The sequence below is a fragment of the Physeter macrocephalus genome, chromosome 4 (assembly GCF_002837175.3).
Source record: "Physeter macrocephalus isolate SW-GA chromosome 4, ASM283717v5, whole genome shotgun sequence".
NCBI classification, from domain to species: Eukaryota; Metazoa; Chordata; class Mammalia; order Artiodactyla; family Physeteridae; genus Physeter; species Physeter macrocephalus.
Window position 1 is genome coordinate 38,719,210 of NC_041217.1, and position 15,238 is coordinate 38,734,447.

General features: G+C 44.4%; 1 protein-coding gene across 1 annotated transcript in view; it reads right to left on the minus strand.

Annotated features, from left to right (window-relative positions):
* The window catches only part of SRGAP2 (SLIT-ROBO Rho GTPase activating protein 2), a 211,606-nt gene that overhangs the window by 828 nt on the left and 195,540 nt on the right, over positions 1–15,238 (minus strand). Inside the window, exons 14-16 of the mRNA XM_028488127.2 lie at positions 10,098–10,158; positions 2,421–2,498; positions 1,358–1,492 (exon numbers count right to left, since the gene is read on the minus strand). Of these exons, the coding sequence (XP_028343928.1) occupies positions 1,358–1,492; positions 2,421–2,498; positions 10,098–10,158 (274 nt within the window). The remainder of the gene's footprint in view (positions 1–1,357; positions 1,493–2,420; positions 2,499–10,097; positions 10,159–15,238) is intronic.

Sequence of the window (15,238 nt, forward strand, 5' to 3'; positions counted from 1 at the left end):
TTCCCCCCTCCCTTATCTGCAGTGGGGATGAGGAGAATGTGGCCAGAGGCAAGAAATGGCAGGCCCCTGCGTAAGCAGTGATATCTGGGGAGAAAACCAGAGAACTTTCCTGACTCTTTTGCTGTGGACAGATTAATTCCAGGTACGGCCCTAGGCCTGTGCCTCCCTCATGGCCTGCCTCCCCACTTTCATGGTGTGCCGTGTGGATATTGTCATTTTCTAGGAGAGCCTCTCCATGAAAAAGAAATGGGAGGTACTAGATCGGGAGCACATCTCAAGGAGAGGATAGGGCAGCCAAGGTATCTTGTACTGTCCTGGCAGCCCCCATCCACTTAGGGTATTCCGCCTAGGCCCAGTCCTGGAAAAAGACATGAAGGTAGGACGGATGCATATATTCAGTCACCCACAGAACACATTTCCACTAGGACTCCCACAGACAGTGAGTAAACCAGTAAAACAAGAGAGCTAGCTTCCTGAGTGCTCTGGGCCCCTCTCTCAGAATAACAGAGAGGGACAGTGCTCAGGAATCAAACTGGAAACTCGGGGGTGGGCAGTGGGGGATGAAGACCTTGGTTGATCTGGGAAGAAAAACTTTTCTCCATTTCAAAGGCATTGCCTCCTCCAGCCTCTGAAGCCACCATTTCAATGGCGTCTGCTTCCAGAATGACCTAATACTAATCCAAGTTTCCGTGGACAACAAATGAGAGGGGGTTCCAGTATAATGATCTAAACTAAATGGCCAGGAATAGCTTTTCAAGCCCTACATTTTAGAGTAAGAGGCAGAGAACCTCTAAGATACCTGCTTTATCTAAAGATCAAGTAGGGACTATCTCTCTCTGAGAAAATATCATATCACTACTTTTAAATGTGCAGAGGCTTTTATTCCTAGAAGAACACATATTAACACATCTCACAGGTAAGTCATGCCATATTTAAAGCAACAAGCAGGAAATATTTGTAACACTTATGTATTCTCCCTTTGTATCATGAAAAGCAGAAGCACTAATACTTGAACTTCTAAAAGCTGAAAAGGACTGTGTCTTATATATGAACATAACTGTATTTTAATGAAGAAAGATAAAGCCCAGCGAAGCAAAAGAGTTTAAAGTGAATCAGAAAGAAAAAAGCCAGGAGTTCTGACTTGTGATCCAGACTCTTCCTGAAAAGTCATTCTTTTTCCTCCCCTACTAGGGGATAAAGGAGTGACAACAAGGAAGAGAAACTTCACTGAGGAAAAGGAAAAAAGGAAAACATTACTGGAAAGCTTATGAGAAAAAAAGACCCTGTGGAAATTTGTTATCTGTTGCTATGAGGTGCTCTGGCCCAGAAGCCAATCTGAGGCCAGGACGATACTTACTGACGCAGGCCATTAGGTCATGGAAGATGTCCTTGGGGAAGAGAGGGTGTTCCAGCCCCCGGAAGTAAAGCTTCAGAACGCCAGCTATGGAGTCCATGTCATGGTCATTCTGGTCTCCAGCCAGGGGGTCCTCTCCTAAGGATAAGCAATACCCCCAAAAAGGAAAGAGAGAGTGAGAGAGGTAAAAACAAACAGGATGAAGCAGAGGTGGTGGGGAAGGAGTGGCCTATTCAAATCTTCATCGCAGTCCATCAGCTTTCTGCCCAGCATGTTGGCCATGAGTAGGGCAACCAGGGACTAGCAAAAGCAAAGACTGCTTAGGCTCAGGGGCACCGGGGCCAGAGGAGGGGCACAGAAGTCCATTAACATAAATTTGCTTGTGCCAGACTGGCTCAGGGACATTCCCTCTGGGCTGGGGATGGGACACAGCAATTGGCTCTCTCATGAGATCATGAAACCAGGCTGGGACTGAGCCCCTAGGGGAGGGAAATGAGGCCAGGGAGGCCAGCCCCTCTGATTAGCTCTCTCTCCTCTTGGCCTGTAACAAAGCACACCTACTTACAGGACAACAATCATACTGGAGCTCCCTATGGAAAATTTCATATCAGATGTAATTAGATTTAATGATAGGACCAACCTCAAATTGAAACTATATATATCCATTTCAGCGACGGAAATTGCCAAAGCTCGTCTATTACCTTAATAGCCCACAAGACAATAAATGGGCTAAGATGAACAGGCGCATTCGCTCTGCCACCAAGGGTTCTGGATACGGCCATAAACTGCCCAGATATCATAGTTAACTTCTTGGGTTTGGGTAGATCATCTGGAGGAGAAGGGCAGGATGAATGGGGCTGAGAAGGAGGAAACTGGGATGTACCCTGGCATCTCCCTGCATATCTGGGTGGGGGTGGGGGGATGTCTACAAGAGAGAAGGTGCTGGGCTGAAGACGGAGGCGAACTGGCTTGCTAACCTCTGGGTGCCTCTCAGGGAGAAAGCGTGGAGCTAGTATCCTGGGGGGCAGGCAAACATTTGGTCTTATCTTTCAGGCTGTTTCCTCACCTCTCTCAAAGGCGTTTTTGATGTCATTCACCTCCACCTGCGATCCTGACACTCGGAAGATTCCCTCATGCTGTAGTCCTAGAAAGACAGGGAAAAGTGATCAAGGAGACAAAAAAGCAAATTCACCACCACGGCTCCAAGCCTAGTTGAGTGTCTGTCTCCCTCAGCCAGTGTGTATTTAAGCATCCTGTCTCTCTTCTTCAGGCCAGAGGAGAAAGCCTATACAAGGATGGTGGAAAAGTCACTGGAATGAATATGAGGCATTGGCCTAAAGAAAGCACCGAGTCAGAGACTTAAGGGAAGAGATGTCTACACCATTTCTGATTCTGACAGAGTCTATGAGGCAGGCTCCTTCTCCAGCCTTTGCTTCTCTGTCCCCAGATGCAAAGTAGGGAAGTGATTCCTGGCACCTGCTTATCCCTAAGGGTCAGGGATGAGATTTGGGGGCATGGCAGGCAAGCCATTACACACCACCAGAGTTTCAAAGGGTCTGAGATCATATTTAGTGCTTTAGCTGTTCTAACACCGTTCGGCTGTTCTAGAGGACAATGCTTTCACTACTTACGAAAAAGGGAGGACATAAATTGGTACAACCACTATGGAGAACAGTACAGAGGTTCCTTAAAAAACTAAAAATAGAATTATCATATGATCCAGCAATCCCACTCCTGGGCATGTATCTGGAGAAAGCCATAATTCGAAAAGGGACATGCACCCCAATGTTCATTGCAGCATTATTTACAACAGCGGTCCCCAACCTCTTTGGCACCAGGGACCAGTTTTGTGGAAGACAATTTTTCCATGGATGGTGGGTGGGGGTGGGCAGGATGGTTCAGGCGGTAATGCGAGAGATGGGGAGTGGCAGATGAAGCTTCGCTTGCTCGCCCGCCGCTCACCTCCTGCTGTGCGGCCCAGTTCCTAACAGGCCGCGGACTGGTACCGGTCCGCGGCCTGTGGGTTGGGGACCCCCAATTTACAATAGCCAGGACATGGAAGCAACTTAAACGTCCACTGACAGATGAATGGATAAAGAAGATGTGGTACATATATATACAAGGGAATATTACTCAGCCATAAAAAAGAATGAAATTATGCCATTTGCAGCAACATGGATGGAACTAGAGATTATCATGCTAAGTAAAGTTAAGTCAGACAGAGAAAGACAAATATCATATGATATCACTTATATGTGGAATCTAAAAAAAAATGATACAGGGACTTCCCTGGTGGCCCAGTGGTAAAGAATCAGCCTTCCAATACAGGGGACGCAGGATCGATCCCTGGTCAGGGAACTAAGATCCCACATGCCGTGGGGCAACTAAGCCCGCGTGCCACAACTACTGAGCTCGCACACCTCAACGAGAGAGCCCGCATGCCTCAAACTAGAGCCTACGTGCCCTGGAGCCCGCACGCCACAACTAGAGAGACGCCCGCGCCGCAGGGAAAGATCCTGCACGCCTCAACAAAGACCTTGTGTGCCGCACTAAGACCCAATGCAGCCAAAAAATAAATAAATAAAATAAATAAATATTTTTTTAAAACCTAAAAAATAAAAAGATACAAACTTATGTACAAAACAGAACAGACTCACAGACTTCGAATACAAATTTATGGTTACCAAAGGGGAAAGATGGTGGGGAGGGATAAATTAGGAGTTTGGGAATCAACATATACACACTACTGTATATAAAATAGATAATCAACAAGGACCTACTATACAGCACAGGGAACTCTACTCAATATTCTGTAATAACCTATATGGGAAAAGAATCTGAAAAAGAATGGATACATGTATATGTATAACTGAATCACTTTGCTTTACACCTGAAACTAACACAACATTGTAAATCAACTATATTCCAATGTAAAATTTTTTTAAAAAAGAGAAAGAAAAAGGGAGGACATGAAAAGACAAGTGATTGGTCAACAGACAGCACTGCAGGCACTGTGCCAGCCACTGGTCCTTGACTGCAGTTTGACTCTTAAAGGCAACATGCCTCAATGTCACACTAGAATAATGTGCATGAAAACGATGTCTTTTTGAAGTTTGTTAGGGTAAAAATAATAATAGAAAATTAATGCATGTGTGGTGATTGCTTCTGTGCTTATAGCCACATAAAGCAGGGGTTACCAGCAAGCCCATTTTCTAGGTGAGGGGATTGATAAGGGATGACCAGCATTAGGTTATACAGGTGATAAAAACCAGATCCAAGGGCCCAGGCCTTCTGGCTGCAAACATGTACTCATTCCTCAATGCCAGGCTTGTGAGTCCTATTGGAGTGAAAGAGCAGAGGGTGGGGGATCCCATTTGTCAGCCTGACGGTGGATACGGCTCACAGAGAGCACCCCACATGCAACTCAGACCTGGGGAGGGATCCAGGAAGCATGAGCCCAGGGGCTGGACTGAGCTAGCATCTTTTATCATATCAGGCCTGTCCAGTTTTTCTCAAGAGCACTGTGGCTCAAACTTGGGCATTTTGTCAAAGTCCCTCTGTTACAGCATGATCCATCAAAATTTTTGAATCTCAAACAAATTTCTTCTTTGGAAAACAAAATAGAATAATGCTACATTTTGTCCACTGTTTTAGGACTCCCCTCTTGATGGGGGTGGTGTGGTGGTGGTGACTGGATTTCTACCAGCTAGACCTTTGCAGTAAACCACACAGGCCGGGACTGAATCCCGAATCCAACTGTAGCAATAGCAAGAAGTAAGTGGGGGGAATTTAATTACCTGGCTTGTACTAGGACTTAAGTTGTCTGTTTCTCTAGGGGAATCTCTAGAATATCCCTCACAGGATGGCAGGCAATGTTAAGACCCCAATGTAACAGTACCATATTAGTTACCAATGGGGTGTAACAGCCAGATAATGCCGTATAAACAAGGAATGTAAACAGCAAGTTTCTGACAGAAACAGTCACCTACTCAGCGACTCGTCCAAAACACAGTATAATATAAAGAACTGTCATCTCAGGGACCAGGCTACTCAGTCTCATTGGTGCAGCCAACAGTTTGCTGAGAGAGGATCATCTCAGTACTTTTTGGTAGATTAGACATCAAGGACAAGCCAATTTGGCCCACGGGCCCAGAACAAGAAAAAAATCAGAGGAGAGCTTATTGGAAACCAGGCAGCAGGCCTGAGGCACACCGAGGTCCCTTTCTGTCTGGTTTCCATTTCCCCTTGAGAACCGAGGCTTTAGAAGGGCCAACATGTGCTCTTGCTCAACAGATAGAATCTTTAGAGTGTCTAATCTGATGATTCTGATAGGAACGTTAATAAATGGTCGGTTTCCAGAAAGTGAAGGGGAAAAGCACTTGGCTTTTTATTATAACGCAGGTAAGGCCTCACATAACCAAGCTGACACACGCATGACCTTTCTCATTTTCCTTAGTGCTCACTAACGTAAAAGTATAAAGCCAACCAGACTTGGGTCAGTTATTTGGAAACGGCACAAAACCTTCCATTTTGCGCTGGATCCAGCTGTTGCCCAGAGTTGCTCTCCTAGAGAAGTCTTGAAATGATTGCTACAACACCACCTCTTGCTCACATGTCTCTGCTCCCTTCCTCATGAAAATGGTGGGGTTTTTCCATCCTGATTGAGTCTCAGTTGTTCCTCACATCCCTTCTCTTCCTTTAAGTCTTCCTGGATCACCCGGACCCACCATTTACACGTGAGCCTCAGCTTTCTCATCTGTATAATGGGGACTAGAACATCTACCTCCCAGGGAACATGAAGATAGTAAGGATGTGCAAATTCTGGCAGTTGGTGGGCCACAAATGTTTTGGGGGCTGACAAAAGTTATGGACCCTATGCCCATTAAATGCACATATACAAACATTTTATCCATCATCTTTAGGGAGTTCAGGAATACCTTAAGTCCCTATCTGGGGGAAAAAATTTAATTTGCTGAACAATTTTTTTTTTTTTTTGGACACACCACACGGCTTTCGGGATCTTAGTTCCCTGACCAGGGATCGGACCTGTGCCCCCTGTCGCAGAAGCGTGGAGTCCTAACCAATGGACACCAGGGGATTCCCTGAACGAATGTTTTTTGAACAGCTACTATATACTAAGGGTTTTTTTCTTCTTTAAATCAACAATATATTTATTTGCTTCATCTTGTAATATTTACACATGAAATGGCTTCAGAATTGCTAGCTCACCACCCTGTGATAAAAACAATTACCGACTACTGTGCATTATTTGTTTACATTTCTTTTTGTTGTTAGACTTATAGTATATAATCAAAATACTGTTTTTCAAAGAAACTTAGATTATTTTCTTCCTCATCTCCTCAGTGTGCCTATGTTATTCAACTGTAATACAGTTAGGTTTATTTGTTACCTTTTGTATTCCATTTGGAGTTTTACCCACATCCTTGTTTTATATATTTGTTTATTTATCTTTTGAGTATGGAAAACACCCATGTAGTTCTAAAAGTCAAAATTACACAAAAAGGAATACTCAGAGAAATGTCACTCTTCTCCCATTTCTCATTCCCCCATTCTTTTCACTCTTTTGACCCATTCATGTAAATAACCAGTCAAATATTAGTTTCTGGATTCATCCTTCCTGTATTTCTTCTTGCAGAAGTGACAAGGCACATGTATATTCTTATATCCTCTTCTTTCTTACATGAAAGGCAGCATGCTATAGATACTCTTTTGCCCTTTGCTTTTTTCTACTTGACAATATATCCTGGCAATCTCGCCAGGTCATTTCATGGACACCTTCCTCATTCTTTTTTGCAGCTGCATAGTTTCCCACTGTGTGCATATACCATAGTTTATTCATCTATTCTTCCATGTATGCATTTAGGTTGTTTGGTTTCTAATATTTTGCAATTACAAATGAGGCTGCAATGAATAACCTTGTGCAAATGTACTTTCATATTTTGGAGGTGTATCTTCATGGTAAATTCCTAGAAGGACTGCTGGATCAGATTAGTGCATATGTAGTTTTGTTAGATGTTGCCAAATTCCCCTCCAAAAGGGTTGTACGGGTTTGCATTCCCATCACCAATATGTGAGCATACCTGTTTCCCCAGAGCCTCACCACAGAAACATGCTAAGTTTTGGTCTCCACATGTACTGTGCCTGTACAGGGGCAGGGACAGGTACTTTCAAGCCACGATATCCAGAACCCATCCACTTCTCAACAACTCCACAGCTGACGCCCTATGCCATGTCTTCCCTGGGCTACAGCAGCAGCCTCTCATTTCCTCTTATGGTCTTATCTCTACACAGCAGCCTGGAATCCTTTAGAAAGATCACTCCCTGTTCATAAATTCTCCAACAGCGTCCACTCACTGAGAATAAAATCCAAACACCTACCTTAGTCGACAAAACTCTAAGAGTCTGGCCTCTGGCTTCATCTCCTGCCACTCTCTTCTCCACTCGCTCTGCTCCAGCCACACTGGCATCCTGCGTGCTGGCCCTTGCATATGCCAAGGATCTCTGCATGTGACGTTTCCTCTCCCCAGAACACTCTTCCCCAGATACCCATGTGGCTCACTCCCTGACTTCCTTCAGGATGGCAAATGTCACCTTCCTGGGTGACCTAGGAATTTCCCTGAACAATCCACCCAGAACAGTATCCCCTCTCCATTCTCCATCTCCTCACCTTGCTTTAGTTTTCTTCATGACACTCACCAACACCTGATATATATTAATTTGTTTATTTATTAGCTAATCATCTATTGACTGGTCCTTTAGTAGAATGTAAGGTTCATGAACATAGGAACTTTTTCTTGGTACACAATAGGCAATCAATATACACACAGACGGTCCTCAACTTATAATGGTTTGACTTAAGACTTTTCGACTTTACGATGGTACAAAAGCGATACACATTCAGTAGAATCTGTACTTGGAATTTTGATCTTTCCTGGGCTATTGATACGTGGTACAGTACTCTCTCGTGATGCTTGGCAGCCGTCATGGGCTGCAGCTCCCAGCCAGCCATGCAAACACGAGGGTAAACAAACGATACACTTTCAATCATTCTGTACCCAGATAACCACACTGTTTTTCACTCAGTAGAGTATTCAATAAATTACATGAGACATTCAACACTTTATTATAAAACTGGCTTTATGTTAGATGATTTTACCCAACTGTAGGCTAATATAAGTGTTCTAGGCACGTTTAAGGTAGGCTAGGCTAAGCTATACATGTTTGTGTATAAGGCTTGCAGGTTAGGTGTATTAAATGCATTTTCGACTTTAGATATTTTCAACTTACGACGGGTTGATTGGGATATAACCCTATCATAAGCTGAGGAAGATGTGTGCTTGCTGAATGAATGAATGAACAGAATGTATGGATGAGAGAATCCGAGTTCAGACTCGCTTGTTCCTACTGTCCTTTAGGCACAGATAATTCTTCCTCCCCTGAACTCAGTTTGGACTTATCTTTGCCAACTGCTTGACTATTAATCATTACCATCTTGTGAAATTTCTTATACTGCTATTCTGAATGACTACAGCTTATCTCTTTTTATTTAACTTTTTACTTGCTTATTTATTTTCTCCCGACTGCGTCTTAAAACCAGGTAAAGACAGGGTTACCCCTGTTTTTGTTTTCCTATTTGGCAATGCATGGAGCCCAGCACCGATCAGGGGCTTGATAAATATTTGTTGACTGTTCAATAGTGCTATACAATGCTGTTACTTCTGGTGGATGGAGATACAATGAAAAAATTGTAGCTGATTAGAATGGCGTAAGTTGTAAACATGCTAACATAATTATCATTCCAGAAATAAACCCAAGCAATGCCCCAGTTTATTGGGAGAGAGGAAAGAGAGGAAGGGAGAGAACAGCTGCTTCTGAATTGAGACCAGCGATCATCTACATACCTCCTTAGTGCCAGGAAGGTCATTCTGTCACTTTTCTTATAACTAGGCAGGATAACGTCTAAAAACAATTTCTGATGCCCAGTTCCTAGAAATCTTCATGGTGCTTGCTCAGATATCTGTGTTTTCTAAACACACTTACACTTGGAAGACTCAATTCACCTCTTTCCCTAAATTCTGTCCAACCAGCCTAGGAGCTGGTGAGGAATGGATTTATGAGATTCAGCGTCATCCAAGCAGAAGACAGCGTGACTGAGGTTGAGAAGGAGCCAGCCCTGCCAGACTCTCAAATGTTGGCTACAGCCTTAAGAGTAGCTACTAACTGAGCTCTGGAGATGTCCTAAACAGTGAGACCAAACCAGAACAAAAACTGAATATTACCAGGAGTCAATGCCATATTGTAAGAGGAGCTTGTTTTCAAAGCAGTCTGCTGCAGAAAGCCAATGTGACACAAAGGTCCAGGCTATGCAGTGGGAGATACCAACATGGGCAAAGACGGTGAGTAATGGTGAAACTAGCATCACCACATCTGACCAGCTAGACTTACTCACATAACAGCTATAATTTAAAACTCACTCTAAGCTAGAAAAGGGAGTGTGGTAAGTGGCGAAGGCACCTGGGGGTCAAAAATACATGATATTTTTCTCTCAGTGTCTAGGTGTGGCCATTCTGAGGTAGCAAACATTATGTGAACAAACAAGATTTTATTCCTCTTTGGAGAATGTCAGGATGGGAAGTCAATCAATATTCTTACTCTATAAAGAATTCCTGGAAGTTCTTCCCAGTTCTTGCACAAATATGGGCAAGGCTGTAATCCTGCTTACCGTGTCTGCTGATAAACCGGATACAGCTTTCTACCACCAAAGGAATTGCCTGGCTGGAATCCTAAAAAGCCAAAGAAACACAACATTAGAATCTTCAAAGAGAGATAGCCCAGGGTCAGAGAAAATGAGCCAAAACCATGTGCAACTTGTCTCAGCTGGATCAGTGGCTGGTCCACAAGAAGCATCCAGCCTGGCCTCCACACTCCAAAGCACGTGCACAACCATCTACCTGGAATGCCTCATACCGATGTCTTAAATTCAGCACGTCCTATACGAAACTGATCATTTTTATCCCACGCTCCCCCCGCCCCGCAGCCATACCATCAATCAATACATACATATATCCTGTCAAGTTTGCCTCCTAAATCCATTTATTTCTCTCCATCTCTACTGCCACCAACCCAGTCCAATCCACCAGTATCTCCATTCCCATCCCTGTCGTCCTCCAAACCAGTTTTTCTTCCCTCATATTGGTTAGGTGATCTTTAAAAGTGCACATTCCATCGTTTACTCTCTAGGCTAAACTCTTTCAAGGACCACTCGTTACTTTCTGTACGCAGCCTTGCGCGTCTGGGCTCCTGTCTTAGCCTCCAGTTTTGTCTCCCTCTGCTCCTAAGTAAGTCCTCCTTGGCTTCGCGTGAGCTGCTGGAATGCTCCCCTCACCCCGGACCCCCACCCCCAGGGTCTCAGTGCCAGTATCACTTCCTCAGGGATGCTTTCCCAGACTCCCCAGATGAGATCAGAGCCCCTGTCTACGGTGTCTCGGCACCTTGCACTTGGCCTTCACAGCCTGATTGTGACTTAATTGTGTGGGTATGAATATTTGTTTGCATTTGTCACCATTATAGCTCGAGTTCCACAGGGCAGATCCTATGTCAATTCTTGGTGTCTAGCTCTGGCCATGATGCTCTCACATAGCAGGTGCTCAATTAATATCAGAGGAAGGCAGCAGGAGGAATCAATGGGAGCATCAGAGAGCGGGTTTGTTTGGCATAAAAGGCAAGAAAGAAAAAAACCTAACTCTTGGAAATAGTGGAAACTAATTGGTACTAACTTAAGCAGCAGGCCTCCCAGATATCAATCTTTGCTCTGCCGTTTTTGCTCTACAGTCCTGCCATTTATTTAACTTCTTTTGGCCTTAGTTTGGTATCTACAAACTGGGGAGGGGGATTGGTGGTGAGGAGAGTAATATTTCCTATTGGCACATGAACACAGTGCTTACCATTTACAAAAGAATTTATAGGGGTGTTGGGTCATATATTAAGTGCTTTAGATGGATTGGTCCTGGTAACAACCCTATGGGATGTGTATTATTATTATCCTCATTTGACAAGTGAGGAAATGAAGGCTTAGCCAGGTGAAATAGCTGCTTACGGTGACAAAGCTGCTAAGTAGAAGAGCCAGGATTCAAACCCAGGCAGTCTGCCCCCTGAGACTGAGCATCTTACTACCACCCATACTGCATCCTAGGCGCTTGGCAAACATAGTCAGGTGTGAATACCAAATATTACTGAAAACCAGTAGGGTTTTCTAGTGCAGCTATAAATGCACAATCACTCAGTTACAGGGAAGGAAGGGACCAGGCAGAGTGACCTTCATCCTAGTTAGAAAGGGCTTTAGATGTTCAGGACAGAGACTGGGTTCTCCAGTAGGATGGGTCCTGTGGCTTCTGCCCATTTCACAGGTTTGTTTGTGCCTCTCCCCCGGCTCTAAATTTTCAACTGTAGCTGGGGGTTTGGCCAATAGGGAAGCAGCTGGGTCTCATGAAGATGCCAGGCTGAGAGAAGAGCTGGCGTGGCCTCCAGCTCCTGAGCTTGCTGGGAAGCCAGGATGCTGCCAGAGGACGTACTGTGTACCAAAGTGCAGCTGGAGTGAGGAGGGTCTCAGAGACCCAAATGCTCGTCTCATGACCCCCAGACCCGTCTGCTTCCTCCAGCTCTCCAGCTTCAGTAGCCGGTGTCTGCCTTCTTGTCGCCATCAGTAAATTCTACCAGTCAGCCTAGGCTGGTCTCAGAGGAAGAATCTTTGTCAGCTCTTCCTTAAGCTAATGAAGACACTGGGTTCCACTATAAAAAAACCCCCAAAACCTAATTTTTTGGAGGTCTTTTTATGTTTACAAACATTGTTATTCTACTTTTCATTTACAAACAGTAGTAGCAGTGATAATGAGGACAGTGATATGAGGGTTTGTAAAGTTTTTCTGGTCCTAAGACCCAGAAGGAGGGAGGATGGGAAGCTCACAGGTTATGGTTTCAATAAGTTACGTGAGTGCAAAATTCTGCCTAAACTTGTGGTAAAAGGAATATCAATGATAGCTAAAGGGAAGCATGCAGGGTTGCAGAAAGCAAAGCATCAAAGACATTAACCGGCATGTCCATGGTTACCAGAAGTAGCCCAGAGGATAATCTGTGGCAGACAAGAGTAGGCCAGAGATGACCTGTCCTACTGCAGAGGAGTATTTCCTAGTCCCCACTGCTCCAGTGGAGCTTAAGTCAGAGTCCAGTGAAAACAAAGGACAAAGGACATTGCAAGGACAAAAAGTCATGAGGGCTTCTGACTCTCTCCTCGTAATGTTTCTGAGCTCTGAGTGAATCCATTTCCCCAGGACGTGCCCTGGTGAAGACCCTCACTTCACCATAGATCTCGCATACAACTGACCGAGCAGTGTCTATGTGTGTTCTTATTCAGTGTCTGCCTCTCCCTTTCTTCCTCTTTCCTTCCCTCCTCCAGTGTTAGAATCCATGTCAGTTGAATTCTTTTGTTCATAATATTTTTAGTCATTTAACCCCAGGGTTGGAAGGGCCCTTGAAGGACGATCGGGTCAAATCCCCATTCAATCAGATTAAAGGAATTTTAAACCAAAAGTGGAGGGAGAAAAGTAGCAAACGTAACTTGGAAGAGATAGTAAAGCAGGGGTCCAGTGATTTGCAGGGGAAAGCAATCAAGAAGGTGGCTAGATAATGTCTAAATATGCCATTGTTTGGCATAATTTCTCACCCGTGAGAGAGTTAGGATTTTTGCCAGGTACTGATCTTTGTTGCATTTGTTAGATTTACGTTTTCACCAGGGAGAAAACACAAGTCTTGACCCCTGATTAGATGTGGGTAATAAGGAAAAAAGAGGCATCAAAGATAAGATGTGGGGCTTCAGGGATTGTGAAGAATAGAGAGTCTCCATAAGAGTCGAGAAGTAAGGGGAGGTGCTAAGGAACTGAAGATGTGGTGGGAAGGTGAGGAGATGGATGCTGAGGGTAGGAGGTGCCACCGCAACTCCTGAGCATCAATGTCCTGCCCATCAGTTAGGAGTTAGAGCCAAAGACTCAGAACGACAACGTTACAGAACAAGTGGATGCTTCGGGAAGGAGAGAAAAGAGACAGAATCATCCCAGGCAACACAAGTGACAAGGGAAAGAATATGGAAGGAAGTCAAAAGAGGACCAAGCCTTGGGGAAATGCTTACATTTCGAGGAACGGAGAAAGATGGGCCAGCAAAGAAGATACGGAAGTAATAGGAATGAGAAAATTCTGGGCTTGACGGGAGCAGGGAATGCTTGGAAGCAGCAGTTGAGGCATCTCTTTTTGAAGAAAAGTCAGATGGTCTGAACCTAGGCTTTGCTAGGGTCAAAAATGATTGGAACGCATTGCGTAGACTCAAAAGCAAAAGTTACACAGTTCTTCCTCTTGTTTGGCTGATTTGCCATAAACAACCAAACAAATTTTATTTCCTGGTTATGTATACATGATTACTCTTCTTCCAAATTACTCACTATTTACCTTTCTGACTATCTTAGAAAAACTCTTCACTGATCCACCATTAGATTTGAGCTGCTGGGAAAAAAGTGAATGAAAACAAGGTCTTTGCTTGATTGGGGTTTCTGGTGCATGCTGGAACTCTTACACAAATCTAGCACCTGGCAAATATGCTCTGCCTGCAACTGCCTAGGAACGGCAGGATGAAAACCAGATGGGTGCCGTTCTTTTCTGATTATGAGCCCAACCAGGGACACATATCACCTGCCAAACCGTGGCCTTCGGCACTCCTGCAGCCAGAGTGGTCGCACCCAGGCTCCATCTATATGTAGGAGGCTCAGTTTCAGTCCAGGAACTGAAAGGAACAAACTTCAAGGTCAATCCTGTTCTTATTTTTGAAGGGGGGCGGGGAAACTTGCTCCCTCTTTAAGATATCCACCTATTGATTTTAAATGTAATAAATGATCCCGGGGAGGCACTCCATTCCTCTCTAGTTTTAACTGAAATTATGAGAGAAAGGGGAAGCAGAAAGAAAGAAGAGGAATAAGAAGAAAGAGAACTGCAATGACATCTTTATAATTTAAAAAATGTGTAATTGCATCTGATGGTGTTCTCATTAAAAGAAGATCCAAAATAGAGAAGGGAAAAAAATTAGTGACAGCAAAGCTAAGACAAGTGCGGGCTATGTTATCAACTTCCCCAGCTGGACTGCCCAGCCAGCTGAAGCAGTGAGATCAGCTGAAGACCCTGCAGGGGCTACCACCATCGCAGAAGCCATGTGCCCTCTACATTCCATTAACTCCCTGTGGCTACAGCCACTGTGAATTACCCAAAATGATTTTTTTTAAAGCCTGGATCAGCTTTCCCCTGAGTAGACACAAAGATATTTCTGAGCTCTCTCCACCCCCTCTCTGCTCACTGCCTGCTGCATAGCTGGTACGAGCTTAGGGGATACAAAACCATTTCAGTATTTGCCATAAAGTATAATTAGGAAGTCCAATTTGCAATTGCAAAAAAAAAAAAGAAAAAAAAAACACTTCAATTAATTTTTTTTAAACAAGCACAAGTGCTGTTTAGATTATCCACGGATGTGGACTGCCCATGCCGAGCTAAGATCCCTCCTAAGGTGGGTCACGAGAGCTAGCTGCTTACAGCTCAGTGTCAGATTTTAATACAACTCTGAAGATAATGCACATAATTGCAGAGCTCAACGTCTCTTGCTTATCATTCCTAGACCAGACTTATCTTTACATTTTTAGTATGTCTTAGAAATACATCTAGGGCTTCCCCGGTGGCGCAGTGGTTGAGAGTCCACCTGCTGATGCAGGGGACACGGGTTCGTGCCCCGGTCCGGGAGGATCCCACATGCCGCGGAGCGGCTGGGCCCGTGAG